Source organism: Oreochromis niloticus, linkage group LG12 (genome assembly GCF_001858045.2).
Source record: "Oreochromis niloticus isolate F11D_XX linkage group LG12, O_niloticus_UMD_NMBU, whole genome shotgun sequence".
Taxonomy (NCBI): domain Eukaryota; kingdom Metazoa; phylum Chordata; class Actinopteri; order Cichliformes; family Cichlidae; genus Oreochromis; species Oreochromis niloticus.
The window spans coordinates 11,755,659-11,778,577 of record NC_031977.2 but is presented as its reverse complement, the minus strand read 5'-3'; the positions used below and the strand labels follow the sequence as shown (position 1 = coordinate 11,778,577).

At 41.3% G+C, this 22,919-nt stretch overlaps 3 protein-coding genes across 5 annotated transcripts; 1 reads left to right on the top strand and 2 right to left on the bottom strand.

Annotated features, from left to right (window-relative positions):
- Positions 1–67: 67 nt before the first annotated feature.
- Positions 68–6,069, bottom strand: sf3a1 (splicing factor 3a, subunit 1). Of its 2 annotated transcripts, none has more exons than XM_005473125.4 (16): positions 5,947–6,069; positions 5,741–5,819; positions 4,959–5,068; positions 4,664–4,868; positions 4,305–4,562; positions 4,132–4,206; positions 3,889–4,039; positions 3,594–3,790; positions 3,282–3,399; positions 2,887–3,194; positions 2,537–2,785; positions 2,243–2,450; positions 1,147–1,301; positions 747–848; positions 583–654; positions 68–458 (listed from the first exon to the last, which is right to left on the bottom strand). In XM_005473125.4, exons 2-16 carry the CDS (start codon positions 5,786–5,788, stop codon positions 357–359), a joined length of 2,358 nt encoding a protein of 785 aa, XP_005473182.1. In that variant the 5' UTR covers positions 5,789–5,819; positions 5,947–6,069; the 3' UTR covers positions 68–356. The 2 variants fall into 2 exon arrangements, with proteins under 2 accessions (XP_005473182.1, XP_003445582.1); XM_003445534.5 differs by having other exon boundaries at positions 5,928–6,003.
- An 11-nt stretch (positions 6,070–6,080) lies between these two features.
- On the top strand, positions 6,081–11,454 carry ccdc157 (coiled-coil domain containing 157). 2 transcript variants are annotated; one of them, XM_025896875.1, is made up of 10 exons: positions 6,081–6,362; positions 7,527–7,677; positions 7,784–8,474; positions 8,568–8,627; positions 8,744–8,913; positions 9,044–9,220; positions 9,319–9,481; positions 9,808–9,947; positions 10,089–10,153; positions 10,227–11,454. In XM_025896875.1, the coding sequence occupies exons 1-10, from the start codon at positions 6,115–6,117 to the stop codon at positions 10,456–10,458; spliced, it is 2,097 nt and encodes a 698-aa protein (XP_025752660.1). In that variant the 5' UTR covers positions 6,081–6,114; the 3' UTR covers positions 10,459–11,454. The 2 variants fall into 2 exon arrangements, with proteins under 2 accessions (XP_025752660.1, XP_005473183.2); XM_005473126.2 differs by having other exon boundaries at positions 8,550–8,627.
- Positions 11,455–15,328: 3,874 nt separating this feature from the next.
- On the bottom strand, positions 15,329–22,382 carry slc7a4 (solute carrier family 7 member 4). Its single transcript, XM_003445617.5, has 5 exons — positions 22,218–22,382; positions 20,032–21,095; positions 19,234–19,940; positions 19,035–19,143; positions 15,329–17,414 (listed from the first exon to the last, which is right to left on the bottom strand). Exons 2-5 carry the CDS (start codon positions 21,011–21,013, stop codon positions 17,197–17,199), a joined length of 2,016 nt encoding a protein of 671 aa, XP_003445665.1. The 5' UTR covers positions 21,014–21,095; positions 22,218–22,382; the 3' UTR covers positions 15,329–17,196.
- Positions 22,383–22,919: the final 537 nt, after the last annotated feature.

The window sequence follows — 22,919 nt, the reverse complement described above, 5'->3', positions numbered from 1 at the left end:
GGCACATGTGACCTGTCCTAATCCATGTCATGTTGCTAGATTTGCAAACAAAGCAGCAACAAAAACCGACTTTTTAAAACTCCTTTATTTCAATTAATGAATCTCGTGGGCTCTACATGTTCTTACAAATTACCACTTAATGTGCATCACAGGGAAGAAAAAGACTGAAGCAAGTGTGAAATCATGACTGCTATCCAGAGTATTATTCTTTTAACCTTTAAAGAGGACATGTTGTTTGCACACAATTGTATGAAAAATGCCATATAATGCAAACAAAAAATTACAATTTTATGACACAACAAACAACAACAAAAAAAAGCAACAAAAAAATCATGTCTTCTTTCTGCAAGGATGGCTCACTTCTTTCTTCCACCTCTCTCCTTCAGTGCCAGGTGAATGATCGAACCGTTGCTCATGTTGTAGTAAGCCAGCGAGTTGGAATCCTTGATGAAAATACCCTGAAAAGCAACCAAACAAAAAAAAAAAAAACCCCCAACAACAACAAATTAATAAATCAGCCATTTATATTAATTAATGCAGATGAGATCAGACATTCCAACAAAGCCATGAGCAAATTTTTACCTCATACTGCAACTTCTGTTTTCCTGCCGGCATGCCTGTAGCTTCATGGATTTTGACTTTAATGACAGACACCTGCGGAGACATTACATTTGCACATCAATAAGAATGCGGTTTGTGAACCCACTTAACCGTAAAGAGAGAAAACAAACCAACATGTTGCATACCTGGTCTGTGACTGGGACAGTGAAATTCAGCACCTGGCCATTCAGCTTCCATTCACTCTTGTCCTGCATGTTAGGAACCTGTACTTTAACAGCCACTGGACCCTAGAGACAGGAAAAAAGATTCAGACACAAAAAACAGATGAAACTACATATCCATGTTCTACTAAGTAGGTTAGCTGTGTTTATTTTCAACTACCACAGCTGGAAACAAAGCCCTATATTACTACCATGTGCACAAAAACAACTGTTTTCTTTTTTGCATATCTGAGAATCTTTAAATGAATCTGATGGTCACACAAAGTCCCAATCCAGTCTACTGAACCATGAGAGTGATGTGGTAGCACTGGTAAATTATAAATGTAACGTAACACCTTTTCCACAATTTACTGATCCTACAAACCTTGTTTCTACGAAGGAACTCCTCCTCCGGAATCAGGTTATCCTCAGTCTTCATCTTCTTACTGACAGGCTCATCCTCATGAGGTGGGGGTGGGTGGACAGGTGGTGCTGGAGCAGCACTTGGTGGCTGTGGCACAGGTGGAGCAGGAACAAATGCTAGAGGAAGGGGAAAAAAATAAGGTTATTTGAATTTAAATATAAAAATAAGGAAGGCTGTGTACAAAAGGTTTGGTTACCAAATTACTCCAAGACAAGTACTATTTTCCCTAACAATGGTCATCTAGTTATTTCTCATAAGCACTTTAACCTTCTAGAGTTGACGGATGCACAGGCATGTCCAGAACACATGATTGATATAAGATACTATAGCAACTATAGTATCTTACATCTATAGCTACAGTAGCTTACATGAGTCATGTGATTATGTGCAGACTTTAAACTATGTTCCAGTTTTTAAATTGTCTTGATAAGTATGGTTTTATTTGACCTACGATCAATAATTCATGGCATGCTTTTGCTTGAAAATGTGATATCCTAAGGAAAGTGCTTCCAAAAATAAAAAATTACAATTACAATGCAAAAAAAAATAAAAATAAAAAACCAACATAAAACGACACCCTACTGGTGGAAAAATATAACATCAACCAATCAGAAAATTATATGGAACACGTGGCATTTGGTTGCTGAGGAGAAGTTGTGGGAGCAACGACAAAAGAAAGAACAGCGACACCATTAGCAAGATTTGAGAATCGCAAGCCTGTCTGGAGTGTAAAGGTAGTGTGTAGTCTAGTCGCCTTATTGTTGTGTGTGCTAAAACATTGAACCAACTGCTGAATGTCACAATGCTGGTTAAAAAAAAAAAAAAAAAAAAAAAAAGGCCACCATAAGCAGAATGGTGGAAAACAGGAGAAATGACACACGCTGGAAGTGTCAGGCCTGTGATGTGCCCCTGTGTCCTGTGGGCAGGAACTTTAGTGGCAATTAGTTGTTCAAAAACAACGCCTGAGCCATTACCTGTATTTTATCTAACTCAAGAGCAAAATCAAAAGTAGTAAAAGACAGCCAACTATACCCTTGACCCTAGGGGGTTAACTTACGGGCTGGAACAACCATGGGAGGTGGTCTGGGAGCCATGATGTGAGGCGCAGAAGGTGGCATGGGAACCACGTTAATGCGGGGAGCAGGAATCATGGGCGGCATTGAGGTAATAACTTGTCCTGGTGCAAGACGCACCACAGGAGCCACAGGGGGTCTCGGAATTACAGGTACAGCAGACAAGAGAGTGGTGCGTACTGGTGGTGCCACCTGTTCAATAACCACATTACATGTTAAAAAGGAACATATGTACAACAAAAAGCATTCAAATGTATACAATTACAATTTTAACTTACAGAGGAGGGTGGGCGAGGCACCGCTGTGACAGGGGGACTAGGTTTAGGCAAACTGGGTGCAGAGGAGGGGATGGGTGGCTGGTGATGAATTTCACTTGGCTTGCTAGGACCAATTTTCTCTTTAGTGTCATCCTCTCCCACCAGTCCTTTGGCCTTGTGAATGGCTTCTATCTGCTCTTGCAGGGTGATGTTGGCCTGTGCTGCCTGCTGTGTACGAGCCATGCTTCCAGAGTGGCCATCCCAGGTAACCTGAAATGCAAAAGAATACAATTAGTATTATTATTATTACTACTATCGTTGTTATTGTTAAACACAGTTTTATAAAAACTGCAGTTACTCAGTGTTTTTACCTTCTCCTCTGGCTTTTGGATTTCTTCTTCTCCAATCTTTTTACCGATGGCCGTCTCTTCCACACCGAAGATATCAGTACGCCTCTCAGCCAGCTGTTTCAAGCTGCTCTCGATATCCAAACCAGGAGCATAAACTTCATCCTCAGTCTGTCTGTCTCTGATGCTGCGGTCTCTTTGCTCCAGCCAGCGTGGATCCAGCAGACCGATACGCATGTGCTCTTGCATCTTACTGGCCGGGATCTTCTCACCGGTAATGGGAGAGATGAGGTACTCGTCTGGAACTGCAACTGAGGGCTGAGGCTTGGATGCTGTTATGAAAAGGTAACATTAGTTAAAAAACAAAAACAAACACGTTGTACAAAGTAAAAACTTGCTCACATAACGAACAGTGTTACCTTTGGGGTCGTAGTCTTTGCGAATGATAACCTGATCTGGAGTTGGAGGCAGTGGAGGTGGCATGGGGGTGTCTGGTGGCAGTGGAGCCTTCATGCCATCATCATCATCATCAGATCCCTAAAGAAAGCAGCAGGGGATGAATCGATTTTGTTACAAGATCTTAAAGTTTTCTTCTTCTTTTTCTTTCTCCAAGCAGTGGGTTAGAAAAGATGTCATTTAATTAAAAGAAAAACATATAGTATCAAATCTATAACTGGTCAGACACGAACAGCTTACAATCCGCAGTAATTAATTACTCCATCCATTCTAACCTCATCCATGTCCTGCACTTGTGTGTCTTGATCAGGCTGTGAAGGCTGGCCTTCACCCCTATCCTCCCGCTCATCATCTTCACCCTCGCTCTCCACTTCCATCTCAACCTCCTCACTCTCTCCAAACTTCTCATAGCGCTCCTGGATCAGGATGCGAGCGCCGAGCTCCTCTGGTGTGGTAGGTGGTGGGAAGTGGCCTAAGGAAGTTGAGATGCCAATAAAGATTAAATGATTGTACCAATATTTAAAGGTGGGGGTTACTATTCAAAGATATAGTTACTGTGGTTATAATTACCTTGTTCATTAGGTTGGAAGTCCACCGTTTCGACCACTACAAAGTCATGCCAGTCGATTTGGGCATATGCTACTCGTTCCTTCTCCCTTTCCTCCTCCTCCTTCTTCCTCTCGCGCTCCTGGTACTTTGCCCATTCAACACGGTACCTTACCTGATGGTTGGACAACAGGACATATTACAAACATGGGAAAGAGCAAATGTAAACGGCTATTTTGAGAAGCAGTCACTGTTAAAACGGAATACCTGGTCCATAACCTCTTTTGGGTTCTCGGCTTCCTTCTTGAGTTTGGTCAGTAAGCCTTTGGGAGGGATCAGAATCTAAAGGATTAAAGGTAAGAATCAAGATAATGCTTAGAAAGTTTAGAATCACCACTTGAATAAATACACACCCAGAGAAGCCCAATCTGTTAAGTCACCTTAGTATACTGCTCCACCAGCTTGGTGAAGTAATTGAAAAGGCTGTGCTGTGGTCGCAAAAAGTCAAACTGGTAGTTCCTCTGTTCCTTCTGCATGAGCTGAGTGAGAAACTGGCGGCCATTGCGAGCAACAAACTGGGCAGTGAGCTTCACAACATCCAGGTCAAATGCTGAGATTGATGGAGGATCTGCAATGAACTCAAACTCGGGGGGAGGTTCTTTGGGGACCACTGTCTCCTGAATTACCTGTGACTGAACCTAAAGAAAAATGTAAAATATTAGTCAGGGTCAAAGACTACCAGTTTTATTTTGTAATTAAAAAAATAAAATAAAGTGCAAAGTGAAGTTCAATGACTTACTTTCTGAGGAAGCTGCTGGGACTGTTGCATAGCCTGCTGCATAACTTTGGGCACTGCTGCAGATGGCTCTTGAGCTTTCCCCTCCTTAAATTCATTGACTTTGTGGCGATAGTAGGCATGGTAGGGGTCATTCGGGTTGAGAAAGTTAAACTTTGGATTGTTGATCTCGTTCTGACGAATTCTTGCTTCAAATTCAGGCCCGTTCCTGTGAATTGGCAAGAATTAGTTATGCCATATACATGAAATCCGGTTACCTTTACATATTTAAAATGCTGCCACATATAAAATAACCAACCTTGCAACAAAGCTGGCTGTCTTGTCAACAATGTTTCGGACCTCGGGAGGTGGATAAATGATACCAACAATAGGTTTTGTGGCTGGGGTTTCTTCTGCTGTTGAATCATTCTGTTTCACAAAAGCACATTTGTTAGTTAGAATAAACCAAAGAAGGGTTAGATGGATAAATAAAAGAATAAGGTTCAAAAAAGAGAGTGGACCACTTAACATCCACCCGATTTTAAATCTTTTCCAACTACACCAAGTAATATTTCCCCTGCTCTACTACAATTTATAACACTCAAAGCATAGACAACATTTTGAAAAACTTTATATTTCGCTGTACTAGTCCACACAGGAGACTAATGAAATATACGGTAAAAACTACCAAGTGCTCTGATGAAAGTAGGTCGGTGAATTTTCTGCGTGAAAAAGTGTGGTTCTGTACAAAACACATTGATTCAAAGATCTGTTTTCAATTTAGCAAGTAACTTGCCGTTGTACTGAAGTGACAGCAAAGTCTCAGCTATTACCTTCAGGTTCAAACTGAGATTTTAGACGCTGTGTGTAGATTTACCATCAAAGGTAACTACGGGCTAGCAAGGTTTAATGCTGCGACCTCAAACGTTTAGCGAAAGAAAAAAAAGATAGACGCTACCTGTTCGCTAAATTCAAAAATCACAGAGACAGTTCAAAGTGTAGAAAGACAAAAATTAACCCAGTTCACAAGTTAGCCGAAAAAAAGCAAGCAGTATGTAGGCTGCACTGCTGGCATTAGCTAACTAGCAGCGGTACCCTTACCTTGTTGTTAGCCTCCGGCTGAACGATTTGAACAGGCCCAGGCGGCATGGCTGCGACTTATTGTAAAACTGGAAGTTACCTGCAAACACAAAACCAACAAGAAAAAAAATATGTATTTTAAACAATCCTTTTTAGCAAATGCTATGTCAACAATAAAGGCTACAGGAGCTAAAAGCTTAAAATTTACCGTGGTTAAACACACTTACTACGTCGCGCTTTCGTTGACCCAATGGAGATGAATTACTTCCGGAAATAACCCGCACAGCATTGTGGAACTTGGAGTACTTTTTTTGGATGTTGCCAAGGAGATGCGGTATCAACAGACTGCACAGTGTTTTTCAGAGCTGTGTCATTTATAAAATAGTTTGTCAGACATGAGTCAGTTGCTGGGTAGTCAGGACTGTATCGAAAGCCTCCGAAAAGACCTGGTTGACCTTCAGGGAGCGATTCTGGACGTGTTTTCTCGAACCGGACCGCTCCGCTTTTCTTCCTGGAAGTTCCCGGACAAGCACTCCTGTAATCTAGACATGGTAGCTCTGCTAGAGCAGTATGACTTTGTGGATGGGGAAGATGCGTTCAATCAGCACTCCCACATTGTTTTACTGGAGTTGGTGGTTGACAGGTAATACATAACAATGACAATTTTATTGTATAGCACATTTACATGAAAACTCAATGTGCCTAACACAGAAAATTAAGAAACATAAAAATGTTAGATGTTTTAATATTGTTATTTTTATTATATGCACAGTGAAAGAAAATCGCGGTTTACACTGTACAATGAAATTCTTATTTTGCCAGTTTCCCTGTTGTGCCCATGCCTTGTGGATGTTTGCAAACAGACCTGTACAAATTAGTGCAGTAGCAGATACTGATAGTACAGTAACAGCCAACAGTAGTGATGGTGTGGGAGAGGGGCAGTGCTGATTGTCTCATTCAGGAGTCCGATGGCCAACAGCTAGAAGCTATTTGAGAGAGTATTAGTGCTTGATTTCAGTCGCCTGTAGAATCTACCTGAGGGCAAAAGTGTGGAGAGGTGGTGGGTGTGTATTGTCTCTAAAAATGTTGTGAGCCCTTGTGACGAACCTGGTCGTGCAAATGCCGTGTAGTGATGTGAAGGCTGCTCCTGTGATGTACTGTGCAGTTTTTATCCCACGTTGGAGATCCTTCCTGTCAGTGCAGCTTCCAATACCACTCTGTAACTGAGGTGATGATGATGCTCTCAACTGTATGTTGAGTTGTAAAAAAAAAAATGCTGAGGATTTTAGTCGACATGCCAGACTTCCTCAGCCATCTTAGGAAGTACAGTCTTTACTGTGATTTCTTGAGAAACTTCTGGATGTTGTGAGATCTTCCCTAATGTGTGTCCCTTGGAATTTAAAGGTTTTCACCCTCTCTACCTGTCTCACGGATGTCTATTGTGTGTATGCTGCTTTATCCTCCTCTTCACATAAAAAAATCAAGAGTTGTCGGTCTTATCTGCACTTAGGAAGAGATTATTTTGCTGACACCAAGCCACCAGTCCTGCCATTTTGTTTTCTATATGCCATCAGTGATCAGCCTAATGATTGCGGTATCATCTGTGAACTTTATAATGCTGCTGTGGGATGAATAGACATGAACAAAATCATTGGTACCCTTCTGTTGAAGGAGGAAAAACTGACACTAATCACTGAAATAACTTGAAACTGACAAAAGAAATAATCAGCAAAAATTGACATTACATTACATAAACACATAATAAGCGTTACAAAATTTTCTTTCCCTCCCTCTCTGGCTGAACAAGACTGCTGCTTCTTGTGCAAAGCTCCAGTGCTTACATTGACCGACTGAGGGGCAGCCACAGGAGAGAACAAACGCCACAGAAAGGATGCCTGTCAGTTGGTCTGGTAGTCACAAACTACTGGAGTAATTTAGTTCAATTTGCCACCATAAAGGTAGGCAGACTGCTTCATTTTAGTGAAGACATAATTAAAAATAATGGCATAATGTTGCCAGTTAACTGATAGATCTCAGTGCTTTATGCTGTCTTTCCTTTTTTAGGAGACTGAACTCAGTAAAAGGCAGATGAAAAGAAACAGTGATGAGACAAACACTGCATCACCTGTCTCACCTCAAATGAGCTCAAGGACCGACTTTTGCAGGCGTTGCTTGTCTGCTTGGTCTTCAACGAGCACATTTGAAATTTCCCCACAGAATCTCGCATCCTCCAGTCCCACCCACAGCAGTCCATGCTCTCCCGTGGTTAGCAGTCAAAACAAAAGCTGCCAGACTGTCGAATCATTGCTCATTCCATGTGATGCGTGTCATCAAGTGCAAACTCTTTTGAGAAAGACAGGAGACGCTCTGGCAGACCTGCTTCAGAGCGAGGGCTTGCCCTCATCTCTGCAGCCTCTCTTAGCAGCTGTGGATGACTCTCTGGAGGTGGGACGCATGACAGCAGGTGATGTTTCCCAGTGGGCCAATGAACAGCGCAGGGACACGCGCAGGCTGGAAAAACACCTTCAAGATGTGCGCTGTACAGTGCAGCCTCTTAAAGACAGACTAGCAGCGGCAGAAGAGGAACAGAAAAGACTCAGGTCCCAGCTGGAAAGAGCACAAAAAGAGTTCAACCAAGAGAAGGAAAAGCTTCAAATAAATTCAGTCCAGCTTGAGTTTTCGCTGCAGAAAGCACAGAGAGTCAATAAAGAAACAGAGAAAAGGCTACATGAGGAGCAACAGCAACATAAGAGGGGTGAGTGAAATTGTGAATAAACATGATGAGAATTCACTGAGATCACTTTTAGTACTTTCACATTTTTGAACACAGACACTATGTCCTTGGAAGAGATGAATTTCAAACTAAAGGAGGAAATAGCATTGCAGCAAAATACCTTACAAGCACTTGGTAAGACATGCACCTAAGATTAATCTACAACCTTTCTTTCATTTTAAAAAAAGAAATAATGTTTTGCAGAGCAAAATAAATATTTATGCTGGCTAAGAAATTTGTTTTTGTGTTAGAACATGAAAAGAAAGGACTGCAGGAGAGTCTGAACACCTTACAAATAGAGGAAGAGGCCTGTTCTAAACTGCAGCACAGGATCCAGCAGTTAGAGAGTCAGATCTCCGACACTCAGCTCCTTCTTGATAAGGAGAAAGCCAAGTACCAGAGTGCCTGCCGTCAGCAAGAGGTCAGCATCACAGCAAGCACCTGATTATTTGTTGTTTTCCACTGGGCACTGTGACAGACTCGCTTATGTGTGAGTCACACAGCAGTACTCAAATAGATTCATACAGGTGTTGTTTGGTTGTGTAATCCAGTCAGTGCAGGCAAAGCAGAAGTCTTTGTTAGAGAGAGTCGACGCTCTCGACGAAGAGTGTGAAGAGCTACAGAGGCAGCTGGGGGAGAGAGAGGAGAGGCAGATCGGCCTACAGAGTCAGCTGCAACAGATGTCAGAGGAGAAGGAAGAACTGCGAGCTCAGCTCACTCAACAGCAGGTAGATCAGAGCTCTAAAATGCACTTTACCCATAATAATACCCAAAGAAGACATGTTTTAATGTAGTAGTATATTCTGCTATATTTTTTCCCCATCAGGACCTGTGTTCGAAGCTCCAAAATGAGAAACAGACCCTACAAACACACACAGATGAGCTAAAAAACTTCGTGGATGAGTTGAAGGAATATGTGCAAGCTTTGAGAGAGAGGGAGAGGCTGTTGGTGGCTTTCCCAGAGCTCAGCCCACTGGCTCAACCACAGAGTAGGCCGTTATGAACTACCTACTAACATTACCTGCGTGTATGCAAATAGATGTGGCTTTGCACCTGTCAAGCACTAGTCGACTGCAGCTATTAATACTTTGGAAAGCACAGAGTGCTAGTTTGACAAACTTGGAATTATAAGATCACAAGAATGACCCTGTGCACTTACAGATGGAAGAGACAGTAAATCAGAAAAATCCGTGCACATTAAAGTATTACTCTTGTCTTCAATCTTGTCATTTTTTTCTTAGTTTCTTGGGGTTTTTTTGAGTATGATAATCATGTAGAGTTAATGACTATTTCTAATTTTATTCCATGTAAAAAGGTACAGGAAATGTGCTTCTGGATATGCAGCAGCAACTGCAAGCAAATAGCATTCGTATAAAGGTTTTGGAGCAGGAAAATTCCACCCTTCTTAGAAGTCTGGAGAAACTGGGAGAAAGAGCACAACATAATGCAAGCAGGGTAAGTCATTAGGTAGGATTCTTGTGATGCTGCATAAATAAAAAATGCATGAATAGACGTATATCATGGATGAATAAACAACTTCAAACAGGGTTTTGTGGTTGTTATTTGCTGAACATTATATATATGCATTTTTAACAGGAAGCCTCCACTCAGCAGACATGGACTGCTTCTCTGCCCAACACACCAACAGAAAAACATCCAGCGTAAGTATTCTGCTCTTTAGATTAGTCTGAGTAATACTGTGCATCCATTGTTGCCTTCTTCTTTACTCCACAGGCAGAGCAGTGATACAGCGAGGCTGGGGTACGTTAACAGAGGAAAGGAAGCAGGAGGAGGAGAGAGAGGTGTGGAGTCAGAGGATCGTGTGTCCGCCTCCCCCTCGTCCGTACAAATCCACCTTCAAACACTCCACCTGAACACAGCGTCCACTGCTGCTAAAAGCCACGCAAAAGTACACAGCCCTTCTCAGCTTTCTCACTCCCGGGCCTGGAATCAGAGGAAAAAATGAAACAGTGGAGGTGTGAGCAGAAGCTGCTTTTGCAAGCAATACACCTCTGTTAAGAATTACTGGCAAAAACTACAAGTGCCCAATTTTTTTTCTAAGTAAATGCTGTTTTTTTGAGTTTGTGTGATTACATATTGTCATTATGTACAGTTATAGCAGTTAATATTACAGTTAAGATGGATTGCTCCATAATAAACACATTATTAATAAAGACTGTTTTTTACCGCTGTTAAAATAGGGCAGTTATGGCCCCTGCATATTAGGTTTCATGAAATGTGATATGCTTTCTCAAACAAGCCTGGATGTATCTGAATGGGCAGCCTTCCCTGCGGATTGATCACATGGTTCTAAGTAAATAGGTAAAGTACCTTGAACGTCACGGAGACAGATGTCAGCGTCATTGTTTGTGTGCTAGCTGACAAGGATGAGGGAGTTTCCATGGAAACGCAAGTGCTTGCTGGTTTCGCTGAATCCCTTCTGACCTTCAGGTCAGTCCCTGCAGTGTAAATTTTCAGTAAAATTGAATTGAATAAACAATCGTGTTAGTATAAACACTGACCTTTTACCAGTTTTACCTGAATGGACACATGACCTGTCATTTCAATCACTTCACAGACAGCATGTGACCTGAAGGTTAATCCCTAATTGGCTTAATTATAGCTGTGTAATCAAGCATACAATTCAAGGTAATTTTAAGCACTTTCAACCAGTGCCATAGATGTCACTGAAAATCCTCTCTAATGCTATGCTTGACTAAACATTTCATTCGTATGAAGGAAGATATTTCATCATTTTAATGAGCAGTTTACCATGAATAAATATAAACTATTGTTTATTTAGCTAGTATATACATATGTAAAAAAAACAAAACAAAAACTTAAATGTACCTCTATGATCTAATGGAAAATTTGTGCTTCACCTCATTTAACCTCAGTGTACTGTTGGTGTGTAGCTGTGACTTTCTTGAATAAAGAATGAGTTTGTAGTTTTGAAAACAAACTAAATGTGAATTGTGTTCAATGTCACGATGCAGTCTGTCTTCATTATCAGGCTGGTGCCCACATGACTGCGGGAACTGAGCTCCCTACGGCTGAACAGCCAAAGATTATATCAACACGATGGCAATAAAGGAGCTGCTATTATTTATTGATGCTACTACGAACCCTGTTTATGCTGTATTGATCCCTCTGCAAAGGTTTAAACTTTCTTTCAATAAATCTCAGAAAATCAGTTTCAAATTATTTCCACAACAATTTTGGCAGCAATGGTGGAATTGCTCAAGTGATTTCTTCTCTGCTTTCATGTTGATTTAGGAAAACCTGCAGGTAGACTCAATGAGTCTGAAAGAGTGCTTACCTCAGAGCAAATTGTTGAAGAGATGAGTGCATGACAGCTGAGAGCAGACAGAGTCACTGCTGAAATCTCAATTGATAAAGAAACCAAAGTGGAGAGCGATTGAGACCAACATGAATTTCTGATTTTCAAGGACAATTTTCGTGTTGTGTTATATGTAGTGCCGACGTAGGACAGTTTTCCAATTTCATTGTACTATTGTACTATGTATGACTGTGCAATGACAATAAAGAGTTATCTTATCTTATCTTATCTTACATGGGTTATTTAATTTAAGGAATTTGAAATTTCTCTGTGTTTGGTAAGACGGTCCACCATTCAGGGAAAAGTTGGTAAACACAGTTGGCTTGAGCTGATCGCCACAGGCAGACTCCGGTTATTGTTGGTTCCATAAGTGACGACTTCCTGGGGCTGAATTAACAATAGACATTGGCTGTCATTGAGAATCTAGCGATTGGGTCTCTGAGATTCAAAGTGAGCCTCCAGGAACTAATATGGGAAGCTCAAAGTCCAAAACAGAAAACTGGCTCAAGTTAAGTATAACCTAAAATAATCCAAATGTGCAATTTATGAAAAACAAACATGGTGAAATATTGCACCAATAAAATTTGTGGATACACTGCATTTCCAAAAACTCTGTATTTCAATCTAAGATAAAATAATCCAAAAAAAGTGGGAAGATGGTGAAAAGGAAGAAATGACTTAAAAGAAAAGTAGTATATGTCATTTAATGCAGATTGAGGAGATTATTTTATTTTGACAGGACCAAGCAAGAATCAGAGAGAGAAGGTGTTAACAAGCAGGGATGAAAAATTATATTAATTAAAGGTAAACCTTGACCTGGTGCTACCAATTAGTCACCAGTCAATGAACTTAGTGGTTAGTACAGTATATAAAAACTGTAAGATGCTTTCTAATGATTGAACAACACAAGATATTTACAATATGAAGACACTGATCTTTTATATGGATCTTTTAAACACGCATTTGTGTTGTCATCATGTTGTCCTGTCAACTTGTTAGGTTAAGATTTGACATTAAAACTAGTTGACTGCCATTATGTCTGGGAAAGATGGCTTGATTATAACACAAGTGAACAGAATGTTGCAGATGGTTAAATATGACGCAGATTTGCACACACACATTTGTCTTTCAAAAGCTGAACAAAACAATTGGCAAGATTTAGGGCCATGGCTAAAATGAGTGCACGAGTCCCTACATTAGGAAGCGATTCAATTCATTTGCACCTACTTTAGGATTTCCCTGTCCTGATAACCAATTCAGCCAGACAGTGGACAAAAAGGGTACATGTTTTGTTGCAGGAATGTGGAGAATGACAAAAACCAGCAGGTCTTCATCTACCTCCAAGCTTGTGAGGCATTCATTTACTAGCTGTTGTTGGTTCCGATATGACTTTGTATTATTGAAAAATGCCAAATGTCACAGTTAAAAGATACTACTGTTTTGAACCCAGCATCACTTCTCCCCACAGCAGCAGATGGTGAACCACATGATTTTATTGCAGCCATTTCTGGAATCTGTTAACCCAGACCTGACCCACAGGATGCACTCCTGGCAACTCTAATCTGAAGATCTTTGTGAGTAATTCGGCATCGCACAACCCAGACACCAATTAAAATCAAGTAGGCTATGCAGTGATCACAGAACATCTTAGTATTAGGCTTATTGTCATGTCACTATTCAGCTCAAGTTGCTTAGCTTGTAGCATTAAAGCAAGCAAGTGAAATCACTTAAAATGACTTAAGATCAGCCATCCTTTACACCATTTCTGCATAAACACATGGGGTGATACATGATTTTGGCATATTATGGAAACAATGGTTTCTGATTCAGAGAAATCCATCACATATCACAATTTTGTGGTTGTGATGTGGATGTCCTGTCTGCTTCCCCTCCCCTTCAACTGTTTGTGACAGATGGCTGCCTCTCCCTGAGTCTGGTTCTGCAGGAGGTTTCTTCCTGCCAAAAGGCAGCTTTGCTTTCCCACTGTTGCCAAGGGATTGTCTGGTGGGGTTTTGTATGTATTATAGTAAGGTTTTTACCTTACAATATAAATATCCATGAGGTGACTGTTGTGATTTAGCACAATATAAATAAAATTCAATTGAACTGAATGTTACTTTGACATTTATTCCCCACCGTAGCATAGTTAGAAACCATTTGTAGGCTTAGGTTCTTCCCAAAATTGTTTGTGTGTTCATTTTTCCTCCATTTCATGAACAATCATGTCAGTATTGCTTATATATGTAATTCTAGTTCTTATCTTGTGCTTTTGGCTGGACACAAGCATCCATTGGCATTAGTCATACCCCACTTGCCTGGTTCACCTCAGATCTCTCAGCGCACACTCAGTTCATTCAACCTAAATCTCACTCTTCAAGTTAATTTCCTGTTTCTGCTGGCGTGCCCCAGGGTTCGGTATTGGGGCCTCTTTTATTGATTATTTACATGCTTCCACTCTGTCACATATTTCGGAAATACAATATTAACTTTCACTGCTGCGCAGATGACACTCAACTGTATATTTCTTCCAAACCCAATTTCACCCTTCCACCCATCTCACTTTGTGACTGCCTCATGGAGGTTAAATCATGATTCTCCATCAATTTTCTCAAACTCAATAGTAATAAAACTGAAGATCCACTCATCAGCACAGCTTCCACTCTAACCAAATCCCACAAGTTTTCCATTAATATTGACAACTCTTCCACAAGTACCTTGACAGCACTTTGTCCTTTCAGTCTCTTATTAATCACATCACCCAGTCCACTTACTTCCACTTACGCAACATCAATCGTCTCCGTCCTTTCCTCACCCCACATGCTGCTGCTGTCCTTGTCCATGGCCTTGTCACTTCTCGAGTTGATTACTGGAATTCTCTTCTCTTTGGTGTCCCTAACAAATCTCTTCACAAACTCCAACTCCTCCAGAATTCTGCAGCCCGGATTATAACTCGCACACCATCCAGAGAGCACATCAACCCTGTTCTTCGACAGCTTCACTGGCTGCCTGTAGATTCTCTTTCTAAATATTGCTTCTCACTTTCAAATGTATCCATAACCTGGCCCCTCTCGTTCCCTTAGGTCTCCATCCGCCATTCACCTTATTGTTCCCTCTGCCTGTTTCACCACTATGGGGAACAGAGATTTCAGCCACTCTGCTTCCCGACTTTGGAATTCACATCCTCTTGATATCAGGAATACTGGCTCTCTTCTCTTATTCAAGTCAAAACTCAAAACCCTGAATAGATGTTTATGTTTAGACCATCTGTTGAAACTAGCCTACTCTTTTTTAACATTGACTCCAATTGTTGTCTAATACCTGTTATTTTATCCTTTTACTGTTTATCTTTTATGCTCTGTATTGTGACCTTGGGTTTTAGAAAGGCAGGCACAAATAAAATGTATTATTATGATTATTATAAACAACAAAAGGATGTGAATACTACATGGATGTGATTCTCTAAGAGACAGCGCCTGAAATCAAACTCTGCACAGTATTTTTTTTTGTAAATGCTGCTTCAAAACATTTATTTTTTAGTCTTTTGCATTTTACATAGACATTCACCACAACAGACTTGATAAGAAGAAGATTTGAGACTTGTGCAGAGAACAGAGTACAATACTACTCAGAAGTAAGAAAAGATTTGGACCATTTATAACTGTGCTTGCTGGCACAAAAAAGACAGAGAAAAGGGTGTGAGAACGTTCAGCTTAAAAAAGCACCACAGTATGAATATCTATTACCGGCTTGACATTAAAAGCAGAACTGTGACACAAAATTACAAGACAGTAGATTGCAAACTGTGCAAAGTTGTACAAAATTCTCTTGAACCTGACTCCTTTTTTAAAACTATGCCAAATGCCTAATAGTGTACATTCTTTCCTATGTTTGTGTTTTGGTTTAATAATTCAAAGCATGGTGTGCAGTATAACAGTTTCTCTCCATCAGACAAATAAATAACTGAACCATTCAGACTGAGTGTTTTCGCTTTGGACATCAGTACACATTGACTACAACATGTTTAAGGCCATTGGTTTCTTGTGTAACACATGCAAACATAAACTGAGAAGAATAAAATCAGAATAAACTTGTTTTTAATACACAGAGTAACATATGTGATTGAGAAATAAAAGCTCATTTAAATTCAGTTATTGACACAAGTGTAAACTGTGGGAATGCTATCCATCTGATATGAGCGCTCTCACAGATGCGCCTTTCCCTAATCTAGGTCAAGCTGCAGACTGGCGACAGGGACCGCAGTAAATCTGCTGGGATTATGGAGGCCCTCAGGGGAGCGGTGCAGATCCCAGTTTAACGTAACGACCAGTGACTGCAGTATTTGTGTGTGAAGACTCCCGTTTGATAGGTTTCCACTGATATTCATTTATCAACATTTTCCCAGCTTGTCTCAACAATCGCCGTGCTTTGTTACATAATCTCATGCTGACAGGGGGAGAAGTGAAAGGGGCTGCTGACTACAAGGTGGATGAGAAAAAGACTGAGAGTGCAAGATCGGTGACATGAAAGAAAGAAGTGGGTCATGGGATGAGATTTAGGAGATTTAACAGAACAACTGAAGTGTTCAACCACCTAATTACTGATTATAGACCAATAGAAGTACATGCAAAATTTATGAGTGGCACACAAAAATAACAGAGACAAGAATGGCTAAGCTAATGTGTAAAAGAAGAGTATAACTAGTAAAAATTGAAAAATAAATACATAGAGTATTACTTATATTATAGGATTAAATACTTTGTCCTAAAGAAAAATACTTGGGGAATATATATTACCAAATAGCAAAAGCCAGCTCTGGGGAGAAGAATCTCAATCTGATAAAGGAAAAAACTGAACTCTGTGCTTTTCTCTGTTCAAATTACAACAAACAGGAAACAATGCATTAACTGAATTAAATGATATTCCACTTCGTTAGCAAAAAGAGGAGATATTGGTTTTGCAGCTCCACAGCTGTGGTAACATTAAAAAAAAAAAAAACTTTCACTGTTTGTCACAAAGAAAGCACCATATATAACGTACAACCATGTGGAATCTGACAAACTGGCAAGGTTGCAAGAAAAGAGCTGGTCTTAGGGCATGTAACACAACTTTGATGCTTAATGTTTACAGGACAGTAATAAAGCTCTCTACTGTACATTTGAATATTACAAGATATACAAATAGGCTTCACAATAAGACAGAAGGAGTGCATCCCCCAGACTGTGGTGTGCATACATTTGCAGCGCAACGAGTATAGCCTGTCACGTGCTAAAGGGAGTGAGATGCAGATAGTACACTAGTTATAGTACAGCATATGACTGGGCGACAACACACCGGGCAGTTTTAATGATTACGACTGGTCACACATTATCTCTTTCTGTTGCACTCCTCGGCTGCTGAGGCAGCGGGGCCGTCGATGTGGTGCGCTGAGGTGTCCAGCTCACTATCGGGCTGAACGGACTGCACTGTCTCTACCAGGCTGCCGCTGGGTAGCACCACATAGCGTGCGGCCATGTCTTTGGGCTGCAGCTCCCGTATTCCCTCCTTGCTGTGCCAGATCCCGTAACCGAAATACACAAAAAGACCTGCGCGAGAGACAAGATGGAAAACTGGCTAGAGCAAGAATTTGACTCTACATAACAGCACACGGCTACAAAATGCTTCTTTTTTTGTGCGTGTGTTTGATGCAGAAGATGAAGGTGTATGTATGATGGAAATTTATTATTTAATCTACTTAAGTGTAGCTAATATATTAGAAGTGACGTTACAATTTTCAAATGAACTGATATTGTAGTTATCGTCCATCTTAGATGGCATTTTAAGACGAATACTACAGTCAGCATGCTAATGTACGCTCAAATGCAAAGCCTGCAGGTTGTTACATTCAACGTCGTCACATCAGTGACTGTATAAAAGATCTGAAAGTTTACTGTATAGCTGTATAAAAGTTTACAATCATTCGGTCACATAGAAGGGTTAGCATTGCTAACAATCGCTAATGAGCGGTTAACACCACACAGAGTTAAAGTTAATGCAACTATTATTAGTTTTGAGGGGCAGCTTTCACTTAGTTTTTAATGCACTTGCAACTTCTGAGTGTGAAAAATGAGGCCAGTTCAGAAATGTCAAGAACTGCAGTTTCTCAAATGGCCACTTGAGGCTAGCTCCAAAAGTAAGCCAATCTCCTTAGAGACCTATGATTAACAGCCAAAAAGATCGTGTTTACAGCCTGGGACAGTCTCTGTAGCTAAATCTTTCTTTTAGACAACTGCACAGGGTTGAATTTTTGTCTAACTTTGTATAACACGCAATGACACACAAATCAATTTATAAGTTTTGTGTAATGTGCTTTTTTTTTCTGGATTTCTGGTTGATATTCTTACCCTCTCCATTAAAATCAAAGCATAAAAATGGGATACTGTTTAAGTGATCAAACTTAGAAATTCTGCAGGGGTTCAAATAAGTATTTCCCCCACTGTAAGCAAAGGGAGCAGAATGGAAAGTTGATTTCTGCCAGTCTGCTTTTCCTCTGATGTAATAGTTCAAACAGTGAACCAGTATTGATCTAAATAGCCTAATATTATTAATATTACTTTAGCAAAAGAGTACTTTTGAGTTAAATTTAAAAAAAAAAAAAATCACACTCCATTATTACACTATGGGAGATAAGTATCCATTCCTTCCTCAAGGGAGTGAGAATTTAGCCAGAAGCCCTGTCAACAGTAATATTCCACAAGTGTGTATCTTGTTAACTTGCAACAGTGTGACAGGGAAGTTTAAACAGTTTAGTGGCCCAGAGAAGCCTTAAGCTAATACAGCTAATTACGCTTCCCAAGTGATTCCCACTGACAGACGGGACATTAAAAAGCTGTTTGACCAGTACCTACATCCGCAGAGGACTGATAATGAAAGGTTTTTCTGCTTTTTCTTTTATTACCAGCCTTTTATTGTAACACTTATGTAGGTTGCATTAAGTTCACGTGAAACAAAAGGCAGATGTTTTATGGTAGCGTATTCAAACTACTTCCTGAGATAACACAGACGGCCAGTGTTTGTGCGGATAGATAGTTGCATGAGCAGGCTGTGTAAAAGTAAATCTATCTGCCCATCAATTAAGTTGGGCAAAAATATATATTTTTGGAGGAATATACTGAAATCTTTTAGTGGCCCCAATATTTTCTGCATAAGTTCTGATTTCCTCTTACCTATGGCAATCCACACAGTGAATCGAATCCAGGTTAGAAGGCTGAGCTTCATCATGAGGAATACATTAAAGAGGATACTGGCACCTGGAGTCAATGGAACCAGAGGTACCTTTATAAAAATAAACATTCTGTCAGTCTCTAAGTAGTACAGTTTTTCCTTCTTTTTAATATAGACTTGAAAATGTCTGTAAAAGCTCACCTGGAATGTTTTGTTGTTTCTTTGTGGCTCATGGACCCATATAATAGCAAGGCTGAGAATGTAGGCTAAGCTAAAAATCACCAGAAGCATTGTGAAGCTCCACAACGGCAGCTGCAGCTGTTTCCTTCCAAATTCTAGCACAGCACAGAGGGACACCGAGCTCACTATCAAAGTCAGCACACAGAAGGCCACCACCTCACCCGGCTCACAGTCCCCCAGCAGCCTGTCCAGGTACGGCTCCCAGCACGCCTTCAGCTGCCCCACGCCACGCCTCTCTTTTTGCTTCTGCCTTTCTACCAACTGGAGTTTGTCTGAGAAGGACTCGTACTGCTTTGGCTCCTCGCTGTCCTCAGATATGGTCTGAGATTCCAAGGGGACAGGGGAAGGCTCGTTGTTGGGGTTGGGAGATGTAGAAGGCGTTCCCTTTGAGCTGGTTTTCTCAGGCTGGAAGCGCAGCACGATAACACTCGCTGCCACGAAGGTGTAAGCCAGGAGAGTCCCGATGGACAAGAACTGAACCAAGGCCTCCAGGTCAAAGCTGAGAGCCATGGTGGCCATGAGGATTCCAAACACCAGAATAGCATTAACAGGAACCTTGGTGATGGGATTGACTCTTGCAAAAATGGAGAAGAACAATCCGTCCTCTGCCATGGCATACACAATCCGAGGGAGGGAGAAGAGATTACAGAGCAGCACAGTGTTCATGGCTAGAAAGTGGAACAAAGAGGACACAAGTCAAAATATGGCACTGATAAATCAATACAGCTGATAAACATAATGTATTTAAATCAAACTCACCACATATGGAACCGACTGCCACAACAATTCCAGCCCAACTATAACCACGGCGGAAAAAGGCATCTGCCAGAGCCGAGTTGGGGTCCAGTGTATGCCAGGGTACCATCAGCGTAAGCACTGTGGAGACCAGGATGTAGGCTGTTGCTGCCAATCCAAGGGAGATAGCAGTGGCGATAGGGACAGCCTTCTGTGGATTCTTTGCCTCCTCACTTGAGGAAGCAATTACATCAAAGCCCACAAATGCATAGAAACATGTGGCCGAACCTGCCAGTATTCCCGACATGCCGTAAGGTGCAAAGCCCCCTTGCTCCTGGCTCCAATTGGCTGGCTCAGCGAGCACAAAGCCAAAGACCAGGATGAAAACAATAACCCCCATACTAACGGTGGAGAAGATGTGGTTGAGGTAAGAGGACACTTGGACGCCAAAGGAAATGAAAAATGAGGCAACCACCAGAATTCCTGCTGCGAGCAGGTCAGGGTAATGCGCGAGGAAGGGAACGTTCCACTGCATAATGTGCGTCTCTGTGAAATTCTGGATGGCGTGGTTAAAAATGGAGTCTAGATAGCCGCTCCAGGCACGAGCCACCGCAGCCCCACCGATCATGTTCTCCAGAATCACATTCCAGCCGATGAGAAAGGCCCACACCTCCCCCACAGAGACGTAAGTAAACATGTAGGCAGATCCCGTTTTGGGAATGCGCGCTCCGAACTCAGCATAGCAAAAGGCAGCCAATAAAGAAGCAATACCTGCGAAGACGAAAGATATGATGACAGCGGGCCCGGCTGTGTCTTTGGCCACCGTTCCTGTCAGAACATACAAGCCAGAGCCCACCATTCCCCCGACACCCATCAGCGTCAGGTCCAGGGTGGAGAGGCAGCGTTTGAGGGACGTGGCCATCATGTCATCTTCTAGTGTCTTGAGGCGGTTCAGTTTCTGACAAAGGCGCACCGCTGGTGCACAGCCTCTCGGACAGGTTGCCATAGCTAAAGAGTTAGGCAGGCCAGCTGGGCAGGTTGGTGGTGCAGCAGTCACACTGGATCCATTACCTGCTTATGAAGAGGACCTGCAAGAAAGCAATTTGCATTTCGTGACTAAATATGTATTTTTCACAAAGCAGCTGATGCATACTATGTGTGCAATGCCACTTTGGACACAAAGTTCTCTTTCAAGCTGTACATTTAAAGAAATGATGTCCATGTCCATCTATAGAGATTTTTAAGGTCCTGCATTTACATTTGACAATATCTTCATTCATACAGCATAAATCATAACATATCTGAATATAGGTCCTACTCCCAATCACAGAAGGGTCATAGAGGCAATAACACAAGAACGATCGCGATACTGGACAAAAAAAAAGTCACATACATGAAGTCAAACTTCAGTTTCTTACGTTTTAATACACCCACAATTAATCACCCTATCCTCTACAATCTACAAAAACAAAAAGCTTTAGATCTCATACAAGCTGATAACCAGGATCACCAGCCAGTTTGTGATAGCTTTTTTTATGCCAAAATATCTTTAAATCTTTACCTTTTTATTTGCTTTCATGTTTTTCTACTTAAACCAAGAGTCAATAGTGAGTGGCACTGCCCTCTCAACACGGTGGGCCAGTCCACGTCATCTAAAAGGTATCACTGATGTGTAAAATTACAACATCAAACAGAGTTGGAAAAGAGAGCTAGAAAAAATACATATATATTACAGATTATTTTGATATATTTAGTCTTTATTTCAGTAATTCCAGATATTTCTCCTATCGCTCTGGGCGGTGCAACATCCGACTCCTGGCCTCGATCGGCATATGGCGACAACAGGATGCCTCCATTATAATTACGTAACGCTTTATTCCCCTCTACAAATAAGACCGCTGTGCTACAACGACAGCCGTTTACATTACACGTATAAAAGCGTGCTTGCCCACCATCAAATAACAGAAATAAGATCAGGCGGATTATTGAATGTGCGTCCTTTTAAATGCCAAATTAATAATTTATAACAAAATGGAAACGCAGGCAGAGAGAGGATCACACCAGTGCATCGCCCTGCCTCTCTCCTGGATGTGGACGAAATGCGGCGCTACATCACACTTTCCACAGATAGGTGTGAGTTTCTGATCTACGCTCCGTTTGCAATGATAAACGACTGCAATGCCATTTTAAAAAGTCAACGATTGCTTTACCGTCGCTGTTCAAGATGCGTCATCGGTGCTGCTGCGGGTCCTGAGCTGTAGCGAGTTACCGGCGTACATCGTCTGGTGATGGAGCAGAAGGTGCACAGACGAATAAAACTAACATGCACTGCCCTGACTGACTGCTTCTTAAAGGCGCAGCTCCAGCTGAAAGGGGTTCCCCGCTGGGCTCCACCCATTTTTTAATCCACAGGGTTCCCGGGGGGTGGGGGTCCCTATGGTTACATGACAGGTGAATATATGACAAGTGAATTTACCATGTGCATGTATGTAGCCAGTAAAACACAACTGAAAAAGCTGAAAATTAAAATAAAACTCTATGATTAAGTGTCTGATCCATGAGAACTGAATGGGGGAACTGGAAATAAAGGGGAAAACTGGGGCTATAGTCCGTATTCTGGTATCTTTTTTCCCTTTTGAGCGCCTCTCAAAATGTGTGTACCATCATGGCAAATCATTGTCCTGAGACGCTTGCTGTGAGAGGAAGTACCAAAGTTGGTTTTGTATAATTTTGCAGGCATTTTTTGTTGTTGTTGCCTGTATACAGTTTGTCACCATGATCGCATACTGAGTGTGTAGTTAACATGAAGATGAAACCTTGATACAGCATCATAACATGATGGATAATAGTTGATGTTAGTTTTGTTTTTTGTCCTAAGGTCTAACAAAAAAACAATAATAAAAACAACTTAA